Below are 26604 nucleotides of genomic sequence, written 5' to 3'. Positions count from 1 at the left end.
ATTTTTTTACTCGTCCATTGAACATAATAATTAGCTCGTAATTTTAATCTTAATAATTATAATTTACTTTTCTTAAGACTTGCTATTCTTTCATTTGTTTATTATTTTAGAGAGTAATGAAAGTAATTTATAAGAATATTTTTTACTAAAAACTGAGATTAAATTCAAATCAATTGGATAGAATAAACTATGACAATTAAAGTCTATCCCTAAATAGAAATAATAATTAGAAAATGACTCGAACAATTGCCAGTAACTTTTGTCTGCAAATTATGCATTTATACTTTACGCTCAAGTTACGTCGCCTATATGCAGCTGCACAGTGTTCAATAATATATGTGCATTTAAGGCACAAGCATATATGACGACCCATAGAAAATTTGGCTTTTGCCTTATTTATTAAACAAATAGCGCAGATTTCTTTATCATTGTCTTCTTCCATTTCTATGTTTTCAAAGTGGAGACTATCAATACTTCTCCACAGCCCTGATCCATTAGAGTTGTTCTCTCTTGCTGGAACATTAATTCAAAAAATTTATTATCAAATCAGTATAGAGTCATAGAGTATACATATATTAAATTCAGGAAAAATCAATTTTTATTACCTATTTGCATCATTACAACATCATTTTCAGCACCTGGGAGAGCTTCAGAATTATTATTTTCAACTCCTGGAAGAGCTTCAGAATTATTATTTTCAACTCCTGGGAGAGCTTCAGTATCATCCTCTTCAACACTTAAAACAGCATCATCATTCTCAGCTTCAGAAACAGCTTCAGCATCATGATCTTCAGCTTCAGAAACAACTTCAGCATCATGATGTTCAGCTTCAGAAACAGCTTTAGCTTAGTGATTATGATTTGAATTTATTCAATCATTTTATATTAAATTTAAATAATTGGCTATAATATTAATTTACATATAGGATGACATTGTCAGAATATTTGTGGGCAGTAGTTAAACGCACAAATATTCGACGGGAGCTGAGACAACGTGGCTCATAATTTGGAAGTGTAGAAAACCAAAGTTAGAGAGATACAAGCAAATGTAAATTTTCTCAAATATAAATAAAAGTTAGACTTATAACTTCAGGAATGATTTTTGAATTCTTTAATTGACCCTGATTATTTTATTTTAAAATAATTGAATTGACTAGTGATTTATATTGAAATTCATTAATAAATTTATATTCATATTATATTTATATTTAAATTCAGGTAAATTGAGGTATTCATTGCAAATACTGATTTATTTTTATAAAAACTTAAGTAATAAAACTTTTTTTTTTCGTTGCACAAAAATTGTTTATGTTTATTAAAAAAGAGAATAATACTGACAGACATTATTTTCGAAGTTTTTCAACTTTTTAATAATTCAGTTTTCAAATTGTTTTCACTTGGATTACGTTATTACGTTAACCTTAAGATAAAAATGTTATTATCATTAGATTATTAGCCTAAACATCCTTATTCATGTAGTAGGAATTACATGAGCCAGAAAGAAGACTTTTTTTTGTATAAGCATTTCGAATTTTTGATTGAAAACAGTGCAATTACTGTCATCTATCAGAAAACAGTGACACTAGTGAATTTTTTTCTACTATACCGACGCAAGATAATTTACCCGTCCTAAATTCTTAAATTGACTGTTCAATGAAATGATAAACATTAAAGATTTAAATTTAAAAGATTGTAAAAATGCCTTTGACTGACATCTTATTGGGGACGGATGTCACGCTCCCAAGCCGAGTGTACTGCTAGCGCCATTTATTACGAAAATAAACAATTGTTGTCTGCCTTGTTGTTTTCGTGTTTTTCTTATGATTCGAACAAAAGTGTAAACAATTTTGAAAATGTGCATAGAATAATCGTGTATTTTATGATTACTTATTAATAAATACAGAAATATTTATTATTTAAGAATGTCGGATTCACGATCTTCATCTTCTCAAAATCCTCCGGATCATCAAATATTTAAAATTCTAATTGCAAGTGATATCCACTTGGGTTATGAAGAAAGCCTGTCTAAAAAGTGTACGTTAATAATTATCTACTAAATTCTCTATATATTTAATGCTACTAAGTCATTTAATTTGTCTTATTTTCTTCAAAATCATGTTTTTCTTTTATTTTTTAGCTATCAGAAACGATAGTTTCACAACTTTTGAGGAAATTCTACAACTTGCAGTAAGAAATGAGGTTGATTTTATGCTTCTTGGAGGAGATTTATTCCACGATAGTAAACCATCCCAACCTGTAGTTTTACAATGCATAAATTTACTAAAAAAATACTGTATGGGAAATCGGTACTTTTTTCTATTCGATATTTTTTGTTTAATCATTAATATTGAAAATTTTCTAAAAATATCACTGACATTTTTTTGTTAACAGATCAATCACATTTTCATTTTTATCGAATCCTGCTGATGTTCTCTCGAGTTCAAATAGTACTTTAAATTTTGAAAATGAAAATTTGAGCGTGTCACTACCAATTTTTACTATTCATGGAAATCATGATAATCCTAGTAAGATAATCAAAAACAAATTATTTATATTCAAAACAATTATTTAAAGTTTCTACAAAAAAATGTTCATAAATATTAACTTCGTATTTATTAAGGTTTCCATTATACTGGTACTCTGGATATATTAGAAGCATCAGGATTCGTTAATTATTTTTCAAAAATATCCGATCTAAGTAAAATTACCATAACACCGATAGTTCTAGAGAAAGGTGGAACATACATCGCTATTTATGGTATAAGTTATGTTGGAGAACGACATTTATCTAGACTATTTAATTCTGATATGGTATTTATTTTAATTATTTGCTTCAATATTTTTGTGATTCTTTTTACTGAGAAAATTTCTTTATTACAGGTTACATTCTTACGACCCAACATACCACAAAAATGTTTCAATATTCTCGTTCTTCATCAAAACAGAGCTCAACATACTAAAGGGGCTTTTATAGCTGAAGATAAATTACCAGAATTCATTGATTTAGTTTTTTGGGGTCATGAACATGAATGTAGAATTGTTCCAGAAGAAATTAAGTTACCCAATGATAATTTTTATTATATTACACAACCAGGTACATTTATGGAACCGACAGAACATTTACTCTATTGATTGAATATAAAGTTATTACATGAATTTCAATACGTATTACATTCAACAGGTAGTTCTGTGGCAACTTCTCTAAGTATAGGTGAATCTAAACCAAAACATGTGGGGTTACTGAAAATCCATAGAACTAAATTTATATTGGAACCATTAAAACTAAAAACAATAAGACCTTTCGTATATGATAGTATTTCTTTAAAAGAAATTATCAGAAAAGAGTATTGTGATCCTACTCCGGATGGGCTTATTGAATATGTTGATGATTACATTGAACACACTGTCTTTGAGGCAGTGAAACCATTATTGACTGGTATATCAAACATTCACTTTTTCAATAGAGATCCATGTACTCTGTATATCAACATACATTCTATATACATATTAGTTTTTTATGAACTTTTATTATACAGGTCACCCTGAGCAGCCTACACTTCCACTGATTCGGTTAAAGTTACTTTATTCAGACGATATTCATAAATTTGATATAATGAAGTAAATTGATTGTTTTAATCATTTTATAAACTAAACACAATATTTTTTTACAAGTTTTCTAATTTTTTTTCTACAGAATTACAAGAAAATATTGTGATCGAGTAGCCAATGCCACTGATCTAGTCATATTTTCTAAAGAAAGATCAGGAAATCAAGGACGAACTGTTGTAGATGGTCTGGATGATGATGCAGCTCAGGCTTTAGCAGAATGTTTCAGTCATAGAGAAGTAAAACTAATTGAACTATTCTAAACAATTCATTAGTATTTATCAGTAAAACCATATTTTTCATTTTCAGGATGATAGAGATTGGTCGTTTTCTGTTAGAAATGGAGTGAAAGCATATTTTGAAAAAACAAATTATAAACTCAAAATTTTGTCACTGATAGGAATGAATGAAGCCTTAGAAAGATGCGTTAAAGTTAATGATGACGATGCACTTCCTAGTATAATCCAGTAATTATAGCTAAAACTATCATATAATAAATTTTTACAATATCTTTACTAAAAAATAATTTATTTACAGACATCAAATCAACAAAACATTGGATTTTCTAGAAGGTCGAAAAACGAATCTAACTAAAGACTCTTATGATGAAGAAATCGAAAAGTATCATCGAATAAGAGCTAAAATAAACGATACAGATGAAGCAAAAGAGGTTGATTTATATTTATTTAATGATTAATTATTGTTTAGAATAGAATTCAACTGAACTTTATAAATGTTTTGCAGTATCAAAAATTACTGGATGATCTTGAAGCAAGAGAATTGTTAAAATCTACTAGTACAATTGATTTTGCTCTTTCTGATGATGATGATATGGCAGCACCATCATCTCTAGTGCCAAAAACCCGTGTTCGAGGACGGGGATCGAGAGGTCCTCGAGGATCTAGAGGATCAAGAGTACGTAGTACAAGTAGAGGACGAGCAGCAAAAGCACCATTAGATGTTAGTACAAGCTCCCCCGTAGTTGGATTAAGAACACCTTCACGTGAACGTGTTGCTCAAACTCTCAGCCAAGTTAAGAGTACTGCTAACTCAGCAAAATCCGTATTCGATTCTATGTCTGAGTATGAAAATATTGTGTTAAGTGATTCTGATTAATTTTATATTAATTATTTTTACACAATTAAATGTTACAAAGTTTTCAAAAGTTACTTTAAAAAAACCTGCATTTTATTAATTTATAACTGTAAAATAGTTGAAAGCATACATCATAAATTTATATTTTATAAAAATGTATTTATTTCATACAGATGTCAATGTATTATAATAAAAATTTCAGTGATATCGATAAAACTTTCAAAAAGAATTTGGAATTTATCGTATTCAGATGGCGTTAGAGCACAATTTCGAAATTTCTAACCTACAAATATTGGTTTCCGGTTGCCAAAGTCGAGTGTACGAGATATCGATTGTAATCATATGACCCAGCTGGGCGTAACAATTTATTGGAGTAGTTATTAGTTTAATAAAAAATATTTTTACTGAAAATCCGTTGGTTTATTTTACGGATTTATAGTTTTCTTAAATCAAAATGAAAGTTTGTGGTCCAAAATATGCCCTGTGTGGCCTCATTTTATCTACTTGGGGAATAATTCAGCTGGTAAACTATTATATTTACATTTATTTGAAGTTTTAATTCGACCGAAAAAGTGTCTCTTGTTATTTTTAGACTAATCTGTTTCATGATCTTGATTACAGCTCCTCATGGGAATATTTTTCTATATAAAAAGTGTAGCTTTAATCGAAGATATCTCTCTAGAAGGACTGGAAATTTCAACTCCAGAAGAGTTTTATACTCACGTTGATTCAGGATATACTCAAAATGCCTACAATTGTTGGATAGCTGCCTGTCTCTACGTTTTTACCTTCCTATTTTCTGGTCATCAATTTTATGTTAATTCAAGAACATCATTAAGTGTTTAAAATTTCATCATTTAGCTTCTTTGTAATTATCAAATCCTCCTAATTACCATGAAAATATAAATTCTTCGTCTAGTGATACTATTGAGGTAAAACTAATTTTAACGCATCAATTTTAGATTATATTTTTTTGAAAATTTGAAAATATTAATCAGAATAATTATTTGTTAGCAAAAAGAAAATGAGAAAGTAAAAAGCTGAGTGAGCAAGTTATTTTATCATGTATAAAAAGTGTTTTTATCTATGTAAATGGTTATCATTCTATTTGAAGAGTCTATCCAATTATTATTTATATATTTTAACTTGAAATAATTTTTATGAATTCACTATAATTATTTATTTGCCAATTGATCTGTTAAGTAAAATGTTATGCGTTTTAAATACGAAAATGCAAATAAAAATCATAAAGATTTCTTTGAAGCATTCCATATTATTTGTAAATTTTAAAAATAGACCATGTAAGTAATTATTTCAAAATTTCAGTTGTCCATAGATTTGTTTTTAAAACTTGTATAAACTATATAATATATGTAATTGTAATTCAACATAATGTTCTCAATAGTTGCTTTTGTTGCATAGGATTAAAAAAAACTATAATTAAGTATAATGTAATTTATATTAGTATTATGAAATTAAACAAAAATAATGTTAAAGACAAAAATGATACATTTAAATAAACAATCAATCGATTATATTATTGGTTTCAAATATATCCTGTAGATTTATTACAGCTTATATATATATATATATATTTTTTACAAAGAATCATATAAGTCATGAATCAAATGGAAATTCTTATCACCTTAAAATTACCGCCGGTATCAATCAGTTAAAATTATTGACGCTAGAGCTCAATTCTCTATTTTTGGAATATTCTTCTTTCAGGTTTATTACAATTTTTTGTGTGATATTTGCAAAACATCTGTCGAATCTTGGTTTTATCAAACTGAAATTTATCAATTTTCATGAGGTACATTAGTATTTTAATTATTTAATTTACTTATAATAAAATGAAATAAACTAGTGACTTGGCATGATCATAAGGTTAGAGTAATAAATTCACTGAATAATCTAATATTTCTTATTCGTTGAAGCCGCATCTTTGAGATTTTTTCTAATTCTATTTCACTTTGATAAATTATTTTGATTATTATTAATTATACTATATTATTAAATTATTTCTAATCTGTAAGGTATGATAACATGAATATTTATATAAACCTGTCAAATAATATACAAGATGTTTGCTTTTAAATCACATGGTTAATTTATTTTTCTTCATTAGGTTTATGAGATGATATAATAACATTTTTATTAATAAAAAAATATGGCAAGCGAATTAGCTGGGAATATCCTCTCCTATCTTGAAAAATATAGTGATGTGAATTCACTAGATTTAGTTAATATCTTCAATGAAGATCATCAGAAAATAATTGGAGCTATTAAAAGTCTTCAGACTCTTGATAACGTAATTATGCTTGACATTATTTATTACATATATAATAATAAATTACTAATAATTCTATTCAACTTCAATTTGTCAAAGAGTTCATTAATTTTTCAAGGTGATTGAAGTTGAGCAAATAAGTCACAAAAAGTGGGAACCAACAACGGAAGGTCAACATGTTATTGAAAATGGGAGTCATGAAGCTGCGGTATTTTATGCTGTTCCAGAACAAGGAATTTTACAATCAGAAATTATGAATTCTGTTCCATATGCTAAAGTTGGTTTTTCTAAAGCATTAGTCGCTGGATGGATTAAACTCGATAAAAGTACTGGCAAACCTATGGTAACTAAGAATGTATCATCAATAGAAGATAGTACTCAACAAAATTTAAAAAATATTGGCAATCTTAGTGATAGTATTAAAGTTGAGTATAAAAAGAGAAAGTTGCTTCAGGAAATGTAAGTAATTTTTTTGACTACATGATGCTTTTAAGATTAACTGATATCTTCAATCATAAAAATTAATTACGTAAACATTTTAGAATTATAAAAAGTATGGTAGTAAAAAAAGGATCAAATTTTTCAACCAACATTGAAAAATTAGAGGCTGACTTAACATCTGATCTTCTGGTAAATGATGCATGGAAAGAGAAAAAATTCAAACCTTATAATTTCGATGCAATGGGATCGGCATTGGATATTGGACATCTACATCCTTTGCTCAAAGTTCGGACTGAGTTTAGAAAGATTTTCCTTGAAATGGGATTCACTGAGATGTCCACAAATAATTTCGTTGAAAGCTCATTTTGGAATTTTGATGCTTTATTCCAGCCTCAGCAACATCCAGCTCGAGATGCTCATGACACCTTCTTTATTTCTGGTAATTAAATAGTTTATTGATTAATTGAATTTAAATCTATAAGTTTAGTCATTATAATAATAATGATAATTTATAAAAAAAAACTTCTTTTTGATTTCAGAGCCAAAGTATTCAACAAAATTTCCAAAAGATTATTTAGAAAAAGTCAAACAAGTTCACAGCAAAGGAGGATATGGATCCAAAGGTTATCTTTACGATTGGAAGATAGAGGAAGCGCAAAAGAATCTTTTGCGGACACATACAACAGCTGTGAGCGCTCGTATGTTGTATAAACTGATGCAAGAGGTATAATTATTTTTAAAGCCTTAATGCAATTTATAAAAATATATTGAAGTACTTATATTAAATGAACCATCGACAAATTCAATTTTAGGGCAAATTTAGGCCAGTAAAGTACTTTAGCATTGATCGAGTCTTTCGAAATGAAACTCTAGATGCTACTCACCTTGCGGAATTCCATCAAGTTGAAGGTTTTATAGCGGATTATAATCTTACGTTAGGAGATTTGATAGGCACCCTATATGAGTTCTTCAAAAAGCTTGGAATTGAAAAATTGAAATTCAAACCAGCATATAATCCCTATACAGAACCAAGTATGGAAGTATTTTGTTTTCACGAAGGTCTAGGAAAGTGGATTGAGATAGGTAATAGTGGAGTATTTAGACCGGAAATGTTATTACCGATGGGATTACCGGAGAATGTAAATGTTATAGCTTGGGGATTATCTTTAGAAAGGTAAATATTATTATTAGAAATCAATCGATTCCTATTCAAGTATGAATTAATTGAACAATTTTTTAAAGGCCAACAATGATTAAATACAAACTAGATAATATTAGAGATTTAGTAGGACCAAGAGTGGATTTGCAAATGGTTTACAACAATCCCATTTGTCGCTTAGAAAAGTAAATATCCATTAAATTTTTTTTGAGGTATTTATTAATTGATTTCTATAAGTGTTCAACACTATAAACAATAATATCAATTTTTTTTCTTGTTTGTTTTATTTTTTTTTAGTTAATCGACAAATAATTGTCAAAAGCTTATTTTAAAACCTTTTGTTTTCAGAATACATAAAAAATCTTCTTTCAAAGATAACTTGGGAGCTGATTGCTTGAATGCATCAAAGCCAACGGCAAATCAAAAAAAACTTGAGCCACAAAGCTTTGTTATTTTTTGTGATCCTAAACATCCAATAATATGGCTTGAATCACTTCTTTTATTAGCCGAAAATTGTTTTACAATATCAGTATCAGTTCATGTGCACTCAACAGTTTTAAATATTACAGAAGATCTAAAAAATTTCTGTGGCAAATTTCGCACTCCAAAAAAGACTGATGTATCAATAGTTTTTATTTGGAAAACTTTAGGTGTTGATTCAGTAATGAAATTTGAAGCATCACGGGAAATCTGTGGCGTAATTAATATTGCACGCTATTTGAATCGTTTAATTGAGTCAATTAATCCTTCATTGTTGAAATATGAAACTAATGGAGCAAAATATGCTTGTAAAATCGATGTAGCGTTAGAAAAGATTCATACTTCTCTTCACAAAGAAAATAAATATCAAATAAATGATTTACGAAGTAAATCAAAAACACGCTACGTCTTTGAAGAACTTTCCATTATAGACATAATGCTTGAAGCTCAACGATAATAATCTAATAAAATAATAATAAGTCAATCATTTTGATAAGACAGTACTCTATTTTTTTTAGTGTTCGCAATCTTGAAGATTATTTCAAAAATATTGCGATTAATGAAATATTAATTCTTACAATAAAATTTTCCATTTGTATTTAATCTAATAATGCATAACAAATGTAAAAATATTTTTAAACAACAATGTGATCAAGTAGTTGAACGGATTGTTCAAATAAAGATATTTTTAATCTTCATCTAAACTGTTTTTATTATAAATAGAATTGAATAGTCTTTTTCCGGATGATTACCATTAGTTGTATTAACAGTGCGTGTACTATAAAAATTTAATGTGATAAATGAAATAATTTAATGCATAAACATTTTATTAAATAACAGATCAACGTAAACAAGTCGTTTAATCATTACGATAATACTGTAATTTGAAAGTTATTGTTTTTAGGTAAAAATTCTGATTAATCAAGTCGAACAAAGCGAATTAATAAGAAATAAATCACTAGTTAATCAGTGAATCTCATACGTCGGATTCCCGTTAAATTGTGACTCTTCCCGCCCTCGTAGAATTTTCGAGAATTTTATGAAAATATACATGAATAAATCTTCAATAAAGTATAAAAAATGTTTATGTCCTAATTTTGCGACGTCACGTTCTCTCAAAGTAAAGAATAATGTAAATATATGTATTAAATGCGTATTTTTACTCTTATAAAGTAGACTTTACAGTGTGTAAGTATTTAACCGACACAGAGCGTGTGATTGGAAGACGAAGCATCAAGAAGCAGCTGTATTTTCAAGGTACGTGTCAATGTGTAAGTGTTGTCTACCAATGCGAAAGACAGAAAGAAACGAATCAGAGCGAGTACAGTGCACTCTCGTTTCTTGTTACAATTATTCATATAGTGAGTGTATGTATAGCTTTTCGTTGTTACTTTAATCTTTAATAATTACTAGTGAGTAAATAATCTACGAAAAGAATTTTTTTAAGCATTTGAATAATTAAGAAATTCTGACAAGAATAATTTGGGATATTTATAAGTAAAATATATAAAATTATTAAGTATCCTAACGAATCCTCAAAAAAACGAGTATCGTGCGAGTGGTGGCAGTGTGGCACTTCTAAAATGGCGTCGATCGGTGGTCAGCCTGGCGGTGAACGGTAGAGAGGAAGTGCTTGAGAGTCAAAAGACAGTGTTTTGGTTCGCGTAAACGACAAACAACGGGCCATTAAATCAATTTATAGCCTTTGATAATATCGTTCAATTATTATTTCCATTGTCACTGGTTTTATAGAGGTTAGAAATAATAATAAATCGTCGAATAAACGTATTAACGTGTGAATACGACGAGTGCATAAGCAGCACCACCGGTGGTGGTGAAAATTCCATCCGTGCCGTGACGGCCGCGATGCCCGTTTCGCGTGGCGGCTATATTCTTCACAAATTCATTGGGACTATTGCAAAGAAAAAAGCAACTACTGGACCAGGAAAAAGAATTTGTTTTAGCAGTATCGAGGTCGACGTCACGATAAATTCTCGTGACCCTCGACCTAGGAGTCGTTAGGTAAGCATTGCCAGGAGTTCCCCAGATCGTATTTGCGCATCGTGGACCTTCTGTCTCCCTCACTCTTCAATCTTTCAGCTCAGAGCTTCGGCTTTCTCTTCGATTCTTTGAAAAGTTGATATTATTCACGGTCTTAAAATCTTTTAATCACGTTTTAACACGTTTATTATCATTCCCTTGAAAGAAATTAAAAAAATGAAAGCGAAATCAGTCGTTAAGTGAATGATAATTGTTCTAGAGCCTTTGTCCTTGGTTAGTACTCATTAATCTAACATAAACTTAACGAAATTTATTTTTATTTTTTTTTCCTGTAAGAGGTTAGACTTTATCAATGACTGTGCAATTTAAACTTATCCAAATATGTTCATGTGTTAAGTATCTTTGTCTGAAATGATTTTCTAATAATATCAGTGATAAAGTCAAATATTAATAAATATGATGCAACTGAAGTCATTGTTAATTAGTCGAGTCAAATTTTATATTAAATGGATAAAAATATGTAGCCATCATAGATTCATAATTAATTCATAATTAATTAGAATTAATTAGATAAATATCAAATAATAAAATAAATGTCAAATGATCATTTTAAACTCAATATCATGACAAACTTCATTCATTTTCATATTTAATCCAATTTTTGACTAATTTATCATTCTTTCCTCCTGCCAGATTGTCGTAAGAACATAACCAAACTTCAAAATGAAAATCGATAGAAGCAGATTGAAAAAAGGCACTTCTGAAGTGGTAAGTAGGCGATTATCATGATAAATTTATATTCTTTGTTAATTATTGATAATTGAGATGAGTTTAATTAAATTATTTTCAGCCTGCTGAGTGTCAAGAACTCATAAGTAAGCTTCGAGGATGCTCCCATAGTGAACTACTTGAAGAATTAAAGCAAATAGACGCATGGACCTTTGGAAAATGTGAATTATTTCATTGGATTGATGTGTTGGACCTAAGTGATAGCATATTGGAAGAAGCCACTGCTCGAAGTCCTGATAATCCTTGGGAATTAGCATGTGATCTTCCCCAAAATAGAGAGGTATAATTTTTAATCAATAATTTATGTAAAAATATAATATATAACAGATTGTTTTAAGTGATTATATTTTTTTCAGGCAAAAGAGTTGCTTCTTTGGGTCCTCCACTTTACGACACTACTCATTGAACATTCATTTTCTCGACATCTTTACAACAGTATGGAGCATCTTATAACACTTCTGTCAAGTTGTGATATGCATGTTGTTCTTGGTGTCCTGAGTCTTCTATATATGTTTAGTAAACGTAGTAATTTTATCACTCGTTTGAATACCGATAAACGTCAAGCTCTCCTGAGTCGACTGAACCATTTGGCAGAGAGTTGGGGTGGTAAAGAGAATGGTTTTGGTGTAGCTGATTGTTGTAAAGAACATCCAGACAAGCCATTCCCCTCTAGTGCTACTACACTTCATTTTGAGTATTATGCTGAGCATCCTACGACTTCTGATGCATCTAATAACTCAATCGGAAGTGCAAAAAAATCTGGACAAACTAATCTTGTAAATTATATACACATTGAAAATGTAGATAAACTTGGCAAAACACCAGCACAAATTATGAACGACTTGCTAAAATTTTACAACGTGCCACAGGACAGACAGATGGCTCTTTTAACACACATTAGATTAGCACACAACTTTTCTGATTATCAACGGCGTCTGCAATGTGTTCAAGCACGACTTCAAGCTCTCTCTGTCTTGGTATATAGTAATTCTTTACAAGAAAATGCACATAGCCTTCTTCATGCTGGATTACTCGAAGAGTTGGTTGAATTATTGGAATTACCTCATCCTCATCTTGTTGAAATTCGAGCTGCAGCGTTACGCACATTGACTAGCATTATTCATCTTGATCGAAATCCTCACTTTCCTAAGAAGCCAGGCTCTCGTTTGAATATGATAATCGATGTTACTGGCGCAAATTCTTATCATGGATTTCTGCCAGTCCTAGTGCGTACGTGTATCACAACACTGACATCACCGCAACCAGATGGCCAACCGTTTCCTCTGCCATTAGCAACTGCTTTATTCAGTTTCTTATACCATCTTGGTAGTTATGAAGCCGGAGGAGAAGCTCTTGTTAGTTGTGGAATGATGGAAAGCCTTTTAAAAGTCATCAATTGGCCTGGAAGTGAACTGGAGCACATTACGGTAAATTTTAATTAACATTTTCCTTAAAATAGTAATGAATTCACTTGAATTTATTAATAAATTATTTGTTTCTTTTGTTTTCAGTTTGTAACGAGAGCTGTGAGAGTGATTGATCTCATCACCAACATTGATATGCAAGGATTTCAAGCGCATGGTGGCTTGAGTAGTTTTATAAATAGACTGGACATGGAGGTCAATGTCTGCAGGAAGGAACAGCCTTTCGAAATTGATCCAAGTATGTATAATGAAGAACCATCAGCACCTACTCGAGATAAACCAGCAGAAACAGGATCTACTGATGAAGCTGGACCTTCGAAATCATCAAATGAAGTGTTTGAGGAAACATCAAACCCTATGGAGTTTTCTGAAGATGAAAATACCAATTCAAAAATTGAAACAAAGATCGAAAATTCTTCTGGTGGTATTATTATAAGATCTGGCAGAACATGTTTACCACAAAGAGCTGCACTTTTAAAGTCGATGCTTAATTTCCTGAAAAAAGCAATTCAAGATCCTGCTTTCTCTGATAGTATCAGACATGTTATGGAAGGTGAATTACCTTCCTCGTTAAAGCATATAATTAGTAACTCGGAATACTATGGACCGTCCTTGTTTTTACTTGCAATTGATGTTGTGACGGTTTATGTTTTTCAAGAGCCATCTCTTCTATCTTCTCTTCAAGATAATGGATTAACGGATGTAGTACTTCATGCTCTACTTACTAAAGATATTCCAGCTACTAGAGAAGTTTTAGGGTCTTTACCTAATGTGTTCAGCGCTTTGTGTTTGAATCAACGTGGTCTTGAATCTTTTGTAAAACGACGTCCCTTTGAAAAACTTTTTAAAGTATTGATATCTCCAACATATTTGTCAGCAATGCGTCGACGACGTGGAGCTGACCCTCTAGGTGATACTGCATCAAATCTAGGTAATGCAATGGATGAATTAATGCGACATCAACCTAGTTTGAAGACTGATGCAACTGCTGCGATAATTAAATTACTTGAAGAGCTTTGTGTATTAGGCTGTGATCCAAGATACATTTGTTGGCGTGCAGCAAATAAATCTGACAATTCCCCATCGAGTTCCAACGCTAGTAATCGACAATCTTCTGGCCAATCAGTTGGAGTTGGTGGTGGTAGTAATGGCGCAGGAAGTGGTGGTGCCGGTGGAAGTAGTAGTGATGAAGAAGAGGAAGATGAAGAGGAAGCAAGTACAAGTTCTCATCCTCAACGTGAAGAACAGCCTTCTCCTTCGCCCGTACAACCTGGACCACCACCACGACAACCACCTGAGAAAACTCCTATAGCCCTTGTTGATTACATACACAATGTAATGAAGTTTGTTGATGCAATATTGAGTAATAATTCAACTGATGATCATTGTCGTGAATTTGTTGCTCAAAAAGGACTGGTACCATTGTTATCTATACTTGGTTTACCTAATTTACCTGTTGATTATCCAGTGGCTCAAGCAGCTACGTCTGTTGCATCAGTTTGTAAAAGCATTTTAAATCTTGCTCACGAACCTCTTGTATTGAAAACTGGATTATTACAATTGAATGAAGTTCTTAGTCTTCTTAAACCTCTGCACAGCCATATGGAATCTCCGGGAGGCTCAGTTCTTCTTCATGAGCTTGCTTCTGCACCAAATTTGGAAGCTGCTTTTGCCAGTGATACAGCAACGCCTTTACTTCACGCAATGAATGCCGCTCATGGATATGTAGTGATGTTTGTTCATGTTTGTCGAACAAGTCAAAGTGAAATTAGAAATCTCTCAATGAATCACTGGGGTTCAGATCTAGGACTAACTGTTCTTCAAGGTTTATCTGAGCTTTACATGTCACTAGTATGGGAAAGTACCCTTCTTCTAGCTCTCTGCAGTGATGATAGTATTCCAGCTGGCTGTGATTTTGGCAAAGAAGACATGGATAAATTAATCCCGGCAGAATTAAAAAATGATAACGATCCTTCAACATGGCCCAGTACTTCTACAGCTGCTGATATGAGTAGTAATGGAATGACAACTGCGATGGAAGCTTTAAGTACTGATCCTCCACCAGTAGCAATGGAAGTTGATGATAAGCCAAGTACTAGTACTGGTAGAGCATCTCCAAGTGCTCATCAATTGAAATATATCAAACCTCTTCTTGGAGCATCATCACGACTTGGTCGTGCTTTAGCAGAATTATTCGGATTATTAGTTAAACTCTGTATGGGTTCACCAGTACGTCAAAGACGTAGTCAGCAACTTCCGATAATTTCATCGATTCCTAATCCAGCAGCAAGAGGTGTAGCTTGCGCTCTGAATATTCTATTAACTCGTGGCCTATCTTGGGATAAACTGCCACCATCACCAATTCCAAAATTTAAACTAACATTTCTTATATGCTCAGTTGGATTTACATCTCCAATGCTATTTGATGAAAAAAGACACCCTTATCATTTAATGTTACAAAAATTTGTCCAGTTAGGGGGTGAAAAAGCTTTCTTTTCTACTTTTCGTTGGGTTTTGTCAGGAGGAAATCAATTTCCTCTTTCAGAAGGTTTAGAGCATCCAGATCTTCCAGATGGAACTGGAGAATTCCTCGACGCTTGGCTAATGCTTTTAGAGAAAATGGTTAATCCAAAAGCTATTTTAGATTCTCCACATCTTGGTGTAAGTAAATGCACGAGTTATAACACTTATCGTGCACAAGATCCAATTATAAAATACCTTCAAGACATTCATAAGAAAGCTTTTGAAGCAGTCATGTTAATGTGGGGCAAGAAACCTTTGAAAAACTATGGCGCAAGAATGACTGAATCAATCTTATCAATTCTTCGTCACATTCTTCGAGGAGAAAAAATAATCAAAGAACGAACAGAAGATGAATCTAATGAGGACGCAGCTAGTGGCTCAACTAGAACAAATAATACTGATAGAAGAGAAGACGCAGAAGCAGATGTGAATCCAGAACATCTTAGACAATTAATGGATATGGGATTCAGTCGTGCACACTGTATAGAAGCTTTATTACATACTTTATCTGTTGAACAAGCTACAGATTACCTTTTAAGCAATCCAGCAACACAACGACGCCCTGAAACCGGTCTTGGCGATACTACCCAGGGACCGATAATGGATTTAGATTTGACAGATGATCAAGTAATGTATGCTATTGCAATGTCACTCGGTGATGCAGAGCCTAAAAAATCTTTTGATGAACCAAAAGAAACGCCAATCACTCAAACTATTGATGAATTCACCAACACTGCTTTAGAACAATGTCTCAGCCTTCTAGACTTGATGCCTGATACAGTTTACAGAATTTGTGACCTTCTTGTAACGATCACTAAACGAAATGGCGATGAATGGCGGCATAAAATGCTACGTCATCTAATACTAGAAATTGAAGAACTTGTTGATTACCTCATTGGAATTGTAGAGTCTCAAGATGAAGATGCTGGAACACGCTTAGTTGAGTGTGAACAAGCAACTAAAGTCGCTGCAAGAATATATTTATATACATTATTCTTTGAAAATACCTTCCAAGAGATGAGAGTACCTTGTGCACAAGTAGTTGAAGAATGTGCAACTCTCGATAAGCTTGTACGTCTTTTAGTAATTAGTGAGGGTCCTTTAACGACAAATAAGAATAAATTATCTAAAGAAAGTAAAGAAGGACTAACACCTGTTGCAAAAACTCCCAAGTGGCTTGCACCACTTTTGTTACTAATTGATAGATTAGAAAAGATAGCTGTGTTGACACAGCGCAAACAATTGATGCATAAAGTAACGAATCGAGTATGGAAATGGTTTGATTTGAATTCTGGTAAATGGACTCCCTACTCTTCATTAAATAATCGATTAATAAATGATGCTTATTGGGCTGGAGAACCAAATGTACGAATAAACTGTTCTAGAAGACGGTATCTTATTACTTTTTCATGCATGACTCAAGTTAATGAAGATAGTGATAATAGGAGACCAATTGCAATGGGCTTTAAATTCCATAATTCAAATAATGATGATAGCTCTGGATCTGACTCTAATATGGATACTGAAGAAAGTCTAACTGAAGAAAAACGATCTACCGTTGTTCAAGGTTTAGATCCAAGTATTGCTCCGAGCATTGTGCGTGCTTGTGTTAAATTATTAGCTATTCCAGTTGATCGTGATACTCTCCATGCATTAATGAAAGTTTGCTTACGATTAACAAGAGATTATAAGAATGCAGAAGTATTTGCACGAGAAGGTGGAGTTCAATTATTATTGGATATGACACAAGCTAGCAGTTTCCTTGGATGTATCAACCTTAGTACTCTTTTAATTAGACATACTCTAGAAGAACCAAGAACTCTTCGTCTTGCGATGGAAAAGGTTGTACGAAGTCGTACGCAAGTAAATATTCCACCATCATATAAAGAAATTCTCTTCATGACCCGACAAATCAGCAGTGCTGTTTGTAGAAATCCTGAAGTATATCGGGAAGTATGTGAAAGCATTCTTAGGGTTGATATTAATGTTTTAAAAAGAGACGACGTTGATAATAGACTTGTAGTGAAAGCTTTACCACCAAGTCATTCTTCTGCAATGCCAATGGCTGAAGAGGTAGCTGTAAATGTCATTCATGACCTTTTAAATGCTTTAATTAAGCCTGTTCCTGTATTCCCTGAAGATACCTCAACTCCAGCAACAAACACGCCTGAAAAAAAAGCTACGACACTCACTCATAGTACATCTGCATCTCTAGTCGCCGCATCATCCACCCCATCTAGAAGAGGAGATGGAGTTAGAAATAACGCAGCAACTAGCAATGGTCCCCTCGATGATGATGATCAAATTGTGCCTCTAAAGATGTGTACTGATTACATGAATAATGCAAAAATTGAACCCGAAGAAGCAAAAAAACCTTTGCTGCCAAAGTCTGCAATCTTAAAAATGTTAGCAGAAGCTGTACGCTCTTATGGTGCTGTAGCTAATTTAATTGCTGAACACACATACAGAGCAGGACAAAGTGAAATGGTTACTGAAGATACTACAGCTTTGGCTTTCCTTCTAGATAAATTATTACCAGTTTCTCCAGAAAATTCAGGTGATCGACAATGTTGCAGCATGGCAAGAATGTTAATTGCTGCTATAGCTTCTTGTAATCATTCTCCTGATGCTCAAACAACTTTAGTTACTGAAGTAAAAGCAGCATTGATACGAACATTGACTCTACCAGAGAGCTCTGAAAAACATGCTCAACTACAACTACTCATTGGACTAATTTCTACGATGATTGATAGCTGTCCACCCACCTCACACACTCAAGTACGAGTTCCGCTTAAGGTCCATCAATATAATAATGTTAATTATATTGTGAGAATCATGTTGAAGAAGGGAATTATTACGGATTTAGCAAAAATTCCTCATAGTCTTGATTTATCGAGTCCAAATATGGCTGGAACTATCAATGCAGCCTTGAAACCTCTGGAAACATTATCTAGAATTATTAATCAACCCATGCCGGGAGCTGTAAACAATAAATTCTCTAAGCCCAAAAATAGAACCGTTCAAGAAGAACCGATGGGTGATCAAACTGGCACTACAACTTCAGAAGCAACTCATGCAGTTGGGGAAGAAGTTAACGAAGATGCTGAAAATACCGAACATGACATTTCCTTGACCGCTGAAAGTCTTGAACCTACTTCGGAGGGTCAAGTACATGAGGAAGGAGATGAAGCTGCTTTAGATGATATCATGGATCAGCTTTTAGAACGGTATGATTTTTTTTTATTATAATGTTTATATTTATTAAAAATTAATTGTAAAAAAAGAACTTCAGTGTTTATAATCCAACAGTGCTCTGTTTTCCAGAGACGGCTCCGCCGAGGTGTTGGTGCCTGAAGAACCAACATCTCGATCTCATAGACCAATGGACATCGATGACGAAAGTTTAGCCATGCGGAATGCTGATGGAGATTTCGATCCTGCTCGCGACACCACCGTAAGAGTAACGTCTCATTTATTTTTCTCCACATTTTCATCTCATTTTTACTATAGAAAATAAATCAAATACTAATTAATGCATTCTTTAAATTTTTCAGGAGGACTTAATGAGTTCTGATTCAGACTCAGATAGTAATCCATCAGATGACAATGAAGATGATGTTCAAGATGATGATGAAGAAGAAGAAGAGGAGGAGGAAGATGACGGAGAAGAGAACGAGGAAGAAGAAGATGAGGAAGAGGAAGGTTCATCTAACTTTGGTGAAGAAGATCACATGGCATATATTGAAGGCATTAGTGATGCTGTGCGCATGATGTCTTCATCAGACAGAGACGTGAACAATGTTGTGATGATTCCTCACAATTTTGAAAACCATGAAAATAATTCTTCACTGCCTAGTTCAACAAGACCTAATCATTCTTGGAGTACAAACTTTCCTTTGCCAGTGTCTCTATTTGAAGATCTACCATCAGTTTCTGATAGCAATGCAATAAGTTCTCATCCTCTTTTAATGGCTCAAGGAGGTCTTGATGCCGCTAATACGCGTGCTCAACGAACCTGGCGTCATCGTCGATATCAATATGTTCAAATTAATCCAAGGAGCTCCAATCCTCCAGTTATTTTACAAAGACTTTTAGTTCCAGCTGCTCAAACACTTCCTGTGAGTACAAGTCAAGTTTTAGCAACAGGATTCCGTGATGCACGTGTTGTTCTTATGGACAATAGTCTTGGAATTTTTGCTAATCAAGAAGAAGAACCTATAGATTTTGTTGATCAATCAGGATATTTATTCGGACCAAGCCTAGCTGCAACATTAAATAATATTCCAACTGCTTTGCATTGGTGGATAGAAGAAAGTAAATTACTCGATGGTGATTCACAACCCGACTGTTGTGTTGGTGTTGTTCATAAACTGATACCTGGATTAGAAAAACAGAGAAATGCTGAATTAGCAGAAAGAAAAGATAAACGAAAGAAACAACATGCTGAAAAAGACTCAGAAAAAGATGCCAAAGATTCAAAGGAAAATACTAAGTCTCAGGAATCTAGCTCAAGCACATCTGCAGAACCAGCTCGGACATCAACACCTGTCATAGCGGGTGTAGTAGCAAGACCTCAGGTACGATTATTCTCCAATGAATCTCAAATGTCTAATGAGCCTGATGCAAGATCCACTTCTGAGTGTCCGTTGTCTGTTGAAGCATCTGTAGAAGCAGGTAGACAAGATAATGCACAAGCTGAATCATCTGAATCTCTTATGGCAAGGCCTCAATTAGTACCATACCAACCGGAACCATTTTTATTGAGTGACTCTGACATTAGACCAATATCTGAATGTCTATTGTCTGTTGAAGCAGGAACAGAAGCAGGAAGACAAAGTAGTACACAAAATCGTGATGAAAATGTAATTGAAATAACCGGAGAAATGGAAGTTACTGTACAAGATGAAGAAGAAAGAACACCTCCGCTACCTCCATTACCTCCAGAAGAACAAGCTCCTGAGTCTAGAAATCCTCTGACGATTTTGAACGCTCCACTTGAATTAGCAGAAAGTCTGATTGATTCTGTACTTCAACCAAGTGCTGAAGAAGCTACGAGATTACGAAGATTATCGACTCCTAATCGTGATTCATTTAATTTTACATTAACCTTCGGATGTCGTAATCCAATGAATGAACAAAGAGATTCAAATGCATGGGTTCATAGGTTTTTGGCATTAGAACAATCTAGAAGAGAAAATAATGCAAATGATTCAAACTTGGATCCTTCATCGTCATCTACCGCTGATGCTAACGTGAGCACATTTGCAGAACAATCTTCTCAACAAACCCCAGAACAACAACAACCGCAACCGTTGGAATTAGCAGACACAGCTTCACAACAAACTCAACAGTCAGAAACTTCTTCTCAACAACCAGAACCTCAAGAAGCATCTGCACAAGCTTCGCAACAAGTGGAGCAGGCTCAAGCAACACCTCCACAACAATCTGCTCCAGAATTACAAGTACCTGATGGAGTAGATCCATCTTTCCTTGCTGCATTACCAGATGAAATGCGGGATGAGGTAATTGCAGAACAATTAAGGCTTCAAAGAATTAGACAACGAGCACAGGCAACTGTTGTTGAAGAAGTAACAGGGCCAGTAGAAGTAAATCCAGAATTTTTAGCAGCATTGCCACCAGCTATCCAAGAAGAAGTACTTGCTCAACAAAGATTAGAGCAACAAAGACATGCTGCAGCGTCTGCGAATCCATCTGATCCAGTTGATGCTGCTGCATTCTTTCAAAATCTTCAACCTTCATTACGTCAAGCTATTCTCACAGATATGGAAGAATCACAAATGTCTGTTCTTCCACCAGATTTAGCAGAAGAAGCGCAAACATTACGCAGACAGTGGGAAGCAAGAAATAGACATATAATGCAAGCAAGATTCTTGAGCCATGTTAATCATGGTAGTACAGCACTATCGAGTATTTTAAGAAATTCTGGACGAGGACGTGGAGGCGCTGCTCGATATACTATTCATTCAATGGGAGCTCATAGAAATCAATGGAATTCATGGAATTCACGAGGAGAGAGTAGTATCGCCCACCAAAGTGCCGGGTTACGATTACGAGGGCGACAATTATTAGATCATGAATCGATGGCTTGTCTTTTGGTTCTTCTTTTTGTTGATGAACCTAAAATTAATACCTTAAGGCTTCACCGAGTAATAAGAAATCTATGCTATCATGCTAGCACTCGAGAATGGGTAGTGAAAGCTCTTCTGAATATTATGGAGCGAAGTAATGACGAAAATAAGGAGATCATTACAGATTTTACTGGAAAATTCAAGAGGAAAGTTATACATCCTGCTATTGATTATTGTGCAACTAAACTCGCTGAACCGAGAAATAACTTGCAATCCTGGTTGAATATAAGTATCGATGCCGCTCTTGGATGTCGTGCCAATGTTTTCCACGTTGTAAGACATAGTGGAAAGAAATCAGACCGACAAGGAAATATGATTGCTATTCATCCTCAAGCAGCTCCTACAGTTTGTAGGCATACTTTAGAACTTCTAATATCATTAGCAAAGAGCTTTCCAGGATACTTTGTGCCAACTAAATTTAAAGATTCAGAGGAGAAAAATAAAGACAGAGAGGGTAATAAAGAAGAAACTGGAGCAAAACCCAAGTCTACGTCAAAGTCTACGAAGTCTGAAGTTCCAGATTTCTGGGATATGTTGTTAAAATTAGATTCTTGCGCTTCAAAAAAAGGCAAATCAGTTTCTCGAACGCATTTTACATCTGGATTTGGTTCAGAGCCTGAGCAAAGTTTAACCTCTTTTGAATCTTCAGCATTCGGACAACTGATATCGATGCTTCATTGGTCTGTAGTACGAAGGAGTAGTCAATTGACAGATAAATTGCTTCGATTATTATCGCTCATTTCCATTGGTTTAACGGAAGTTAATTCATATCGACGTCAAGATGTTAAAAATAAAAAAATAGAACCAAGCAAAGAACTAAGTGTTGCAGCGCCTGAAGGACATCTAAGACTTGCTGTACAAGTTTTGACTAGCAAGAGTTGCTCGGAAGAAGGACTTGAAGATGCTACTGCATTATTGCTTAATTTATCTCATTGTCCAGATCCAACTAGACAACTAATTTTAAAACTTTTATTGGAAGGAGCCATGGAGCTAGCCAATATGGTTTGCGAGCATATCAGTGAACTCATGAAGGAACTTAAAGTATTAAATCGAGAGATTCGTAGGAGAAACTCATTAGAAGATCAGCCATCAACCAGTAGCAGTGGAACAAGTCGTGGAATATTGACAGATCGTTTCACTCAAGACAGTGTTGTAGTAACTGCACCATCAAAAGTAAAGGCAGGTACTGATCTTCAACTGCCATCAATGAGTGCATTAGTCAGCAAGACATCTAGTCAAGCATTCTTCCTACGGATACTTAAAGTCATTGTACAGATTAGAGAAGCCGTTCATTTAGCAAATAAGAAGAAAAATGAGGCTGCACAACATGCAGAAACTGCAATGGATACTACCGCAATATCTTCTCAGTCTCAAGAGGCAACTGTTGATGATAGCACTACATCTGAGAATGCCATGGATACTGCTCAAACTAATCCAACATCCTCGCAGCCTGATATTTTAAAGCCTTCATTTTCGAAAAAAGATGAAGAAAAATCAGTGCTTCCACTCCTGAGCGAGAGTCTTGTCTTAGATAATCTTTGGGAAACATTAAGTGCTTGTTTGTTGGAACTAGAACACACTCCCGATCATCATGCCGTCCTTGTTCTCCAACCTGCAGTTGAAGCTTTCTTCTTAGTTCACTCATCATCAAGTACATCAACGAAAGATCGTAATAATGAAACGAATAATGAGGCCAGAGAAGTTGTAGCTGATATGGCACCAGTCTCACCAATCTATTCCGACAATGAAGGACCATCGCATTCAGAAAATGTCAGCAATATTTCATCTTGGGATATGACACCAACTCCACATAAATCACTGCCGTCCGATCAGTTGAAGTTCCTTAAGTTCGCTGAAACGCACAGAACTGTTTTAAACCAAATCCTTCGGCAGACAACAACTCATTTAGCTGACGGTCCATTCTCCGTTCTCGTTGACCATACACGAGTTTTAGACTTTGACGTCAAAAGAAGATACTTTAGAACAGAACTAGAGCGTATGGACGAAGGAATTAGACGAGAAGAATTAGCAGTTCATGTTAGAAGAAGTCATGTGTTCGAAGATTCATTCAGAGAACTTCATCGTAGGAATGCTGACGAATGGAAAAATCGATTTTACATTGTATTTGAAGGTGAAGAAGGTCAAGATGCTGGAGGTTTACTTAGGGAATGGTATGTGATCATTTCAAGAGAAATCTTTAATCCTATGTACGCTCTCTTCACCGTCAGTCCTGGAGATAGGGTTACGTATATGATCAATTCATCATCTCATTGTAATCCTAACCATTTGTGTTACTACAAATTCGTTGGGCGCGTTATAGGTAAGTTAATCATTTAAATTAATATTCAGTAAATAAATCTATTTATCTATCCAGCATTTAAAATAATTACTATTTGTTTTTTTTTCTCTTTTACAGCTAAAGCAATTTATGATAACAAATTACTGGAGTGTTACTTCACTCGTAGCTTTTATAAACATATTCTTGGTATTCTTGTTAAACATACTGACATGGAGAGTGAAGACTATAGCTTCTACAAGGGCCTCGTGTACCTAACTGAGCATAATATTTCTGACCTTGGATATGAGTTGACGTTCTCAGCAGAGGTAATTACTTGTGTGCTAAATTAGATCATAGTTAGTTGCTTTTAACAAAATGGTTTATTTTTAATTTTATATTTTATTGATTATTTTTATTTATAATAATTTAATTTAATTAATTTTAGGTCAATGAGTTTGGAGTCAATGATGTTCGAGATTTGATACCAAATGGACGTAATATTGTTGTTACAGAAGAAACAAAGTTAGAATACATTAGATTAGTTTGTCAGATGAAAATGACAGGAGCTATTCGTAAACAGTGAGTATTATAATTTTTTTTTTACATGAAATAATTATTTTACTTATTGTTAAACATAATAAAATAAATTTTTTTCAGATTAAATTCATTTTTAGAAGGCTTCTATGATATCATACCTAAACGATTAATATCTATTTTCAATGAACAAGAACTTGAATTACTTATTAGCGGTTTGCCAAATGTTGACATCGAAGATCTGCGAGCAAATACAGAATACCACAAATACAGTCCTACCTCGTTACAGGTAATTTATTTAAATAAAAACAATTTAAAAATGAATGTAGTTTATTTTTGTAGAAAAATATTACGTATAAATTTGGTATTAATTTTTAATCTTTTTTGAATAGATTCAATGGTTTTGGCGTGCTCTTAGAGGTTTTGATCAAGCAGACAGAGCGAAATTTTTACAATTTGTGACAGGAACATCTAAAGTACCATTACAGGGTTTTGGTGCGTTGGAAGGAATGAATGGTGTACAGAAATTCCAAATTCATCGAGATGATCGTTCAACAGATCGATTGCCTTCCGCACATACATGGTAAATATTTATTTATTAATCATATTTTCTAAAGTTTTATCGGTTTGATATTTAATTATTTAATAATAATTTATTTATTATTAAATTAATTGATGAATAAAAAATTTATTACAGCTTCAACCAACTCGATTTGCCTGTATACGAAACATATGACAAGCTTCGAAGCAATCTACTTAAAGCGATACACGAATGTAGCGAAGGATTTGGATTTGCATAAATTGATTAATAGGTAATTAAACGTATGTGAAAATCTAACTTATTATTTCGTTTGGTTTACGTTATTAAAACATATACGTAATATAAAAACTATCATGTACTCGCTCCGATTGCAATCATCAAGAAATAATGATGATAATAAATAAAAAAATGTCATAGCAAGTAAATAATTAATGATCGATTGTCATCTTCAGGTACTGTTTTTTCATAATTGTCGCCGAAACTAAAATTACCAATCGGATTCAATCATTTATGTAATTACTAAGCGAACATATGTATATACATATTACCATTGGAAATGTAATTATTGAAAATCATCCTACAACGCTTCCTAAAAATGTCAGAGTTTATTTTATTGAAAATTGCACAGTTGCAGAGCTTAATGAATTTTTGAATAACCATAATAATATTAAATAGCAAAAGTTTAATTAAAAAACGAACATAAGAAACATAACCATATAAGTTGATTATAAGCATAATGCTAGGCATCTTTTAGTACGTTATTATCAAAAATATTTAGAAACAAGAGTTGTAAGATATTTCCCTTGATTGAGAATATAATTAAAATGAAGCATGATAGGTAAGATGAGAAAAGTAAAAGATTATCATCAGTGATGTATTGTATCCGGTTCGATAGCTTCGGTAGCTTTTAAAAACAAGGTAAAAAAAACCTTGAATTTTTTTTGAAAATATTTGAATACTAATGCAAATAATTAAATGAGTTACATATAAGCGAAAGACAAATATAAATCGTCAGATTTGAAGTGTGTGAGTGAACGATTGTTGTGTATGAATGAGAAACAACAATTATTAAGATAATCCAAGAGCCTAATGGAAAGACATAATAAAAAAAAATGAATAAATAAAATGAGAATTAAAAATTACTTTGCAACAAATGTGTCCTATTTCCGACAGATGTATGGTTGTAAACTATTAGTATTAATAATTATAATTAATTTTTAAATAACTAGTAGTACTTTTAAGTAATATCATTTTAATATTAATTATTCAATTGAAATGTGATTCTATTAAAAAAG

The 26604-nt window shown here is 33.1% G+C and overlaps 4 protein-coding genes across 10 annotated transcripts; all 4 read left to right on the top strand.

Moving 5' to 3' along the window:
- Positions 1 to 1795: 1795 nt before the first annotated feature.
- On the top strand, positions 1796 to 5111 carry mre11 (double strand break repair nuclease mre11). The gene is made up of 11 exons (XM_035083646.1): positions 1796 to 2033; positions 2137 to 2305; positions 2391 to 2524; positions 2620 to 2810; positions 2880 to 3093; positions 3181 to 3435; positions 3536 to 3617; positions 3694 to 3844; positions 3915 to 4072; positions 4143 to 4275; positions 4350 to 5111. Exons 1-11 carry the CDS (start codon positions 1922 to 1924, stop codon positions 4719 to 4721), a joined length of 1971 nt encoding a protein of 656 aa, XP_034939537.1. The 5' UTR covers positions 1796 to 1921; the 3' UTR covers positions 4722 to 5111.
- RNASEK (Ribonuclease kappa) lies at positions 5081 to 6007 on the top strand. 2 transcript variants are annotated; one of them, XR_004690317.1, is made up of 3 exons: positions 5081 to 5223; positions 5322 to 5632; positions 5715 to 5989. XR_004690317.1 is itself a non-coding variant. In XM_035083647.1 (2 exons), the coding sequence occupies exons 1-2, from the start codon at positions 5155 to 5157 to the stop codon at positions 5544 to 5546; spliced, it is 294 nt and encodes a 97-aa protein (XP_034939538.1). In that variant the 5' UTR covers positions 5150 to 5154; the 3' UTR covers positions 5547 to 6007. The 2 variants fall into 2 exon arrangements, 1 of the variants encoding a protein (XP_034939538.1); XM_035083647.1 differs by having other exon boundaries at positions 5150 to 5223; positions 5322 to 6007.
- Positions 6008 to 6357: 350 nt separating this feature from the next.
- On the top strand, positions 6358 to 9768 carry alpha-PheRS (phenylalanine--tRNA ligase alpha subunit). Of its 2 annotated transcripts, none has more exons than XM_035083644.1 (8): positions 6358 to 6513; positions 6829 to 7011; positions 7109 to 7449; positions 7533 to 7870; positions 7971 to 8155; positions 8244 to 8605; positions 8674 to 8775; positions 8939 to 9768. In XM_035083644.1, exons 2-8 carry the CDS (start codon positions 6871 to 6873, stop codon positions 9525 to 9527), a joined length of 2058 nt encoding a protein of 685 aa, XP_034939535.1. In that variant the 5' UTR covers positions 6358 to 6513; positions 6829 to 6870; the 3' UTR covers positions 9528 to 9768. The 2 variants fall into 2 exon arrangements, with proteins under 2 accessions (XP_034939535.1, XP_034939536.1); XM_035083645.1 differs by having other exon boundaries at positions 8674 to 8802; positions 8939 to 9071.
- A 153-nt stretch (positions 9769 to 9921) lies between these two features.
- Positions 9922 to 26435, top strand: HUWE1 (HECT, UBA and WWE domain containing E3 ubiquitin protein ligase 1). Of its 5 annotated transcripts, none has more exons than XM_035083638.1 (12): positions 9922 to 10327; positions 11765 to 11839; positions 11922 to 12140; positions 12217 to 13287; positions 13372 to 19034; positions 19117 to 19267; positions 19362 to 24276; positions 24373 to 24560; positions 24680 to 24813; positions 24892 to 25057; positions 25161 to 25351; positions 25466 to 26435. In XM_035083638.1, the coding sequence occupies exons 2-12, from the start codon at positions 11795 to 11797 to the stop codon at positions 25566 to 25568; spliced, it is 12846 nt and encodes a 4281-aa protein (XP_034939529.1). In that variant the 5' UTR covers positions 9922 to 10327; positions 11765 to 11794; the 3' UTR covers positions 25569 to 26435. The 5 variants fall into 5 exon arrangements, with proteins under 5 accessions (XP_034939529.1, XP_034939531.1, XP_034939532.1 ...); XM_035083640.1 differs by lacking the exon at positions 9922 to 10327 and adding an exon at positions 10377 to 11092 and having other exon boundaries at positions 19132 to 19267; XM_035083641.1 differs by lacking the exon at positions 9922 to 10327 and adding an exon at positions 10378 to 11092 and having other exon boundaries at positions 19132 to 19261.
- Positions 26436 to 26604: the final 169 nt, after the last annotated feature.

Source organism: Chelonus insularis, unplaced genomic scaffold (assembly GCF_013357705.1).
Source record: "Chelonus insularis isolate UGA/USDA-ARS -01 unplaced genomic scaffold, ASM1335770v1 contig_35_pilon, whole genome shotgun sequence".
NCBI lineage: Eukaryota > Metazoa > Arthropoda > Insecta > Hymenoptera > Braconidae > Chelonus > Chelonus insularis.
This window is presented reverse-complemented; position numbering and strand designations above follow the sequence as displayed.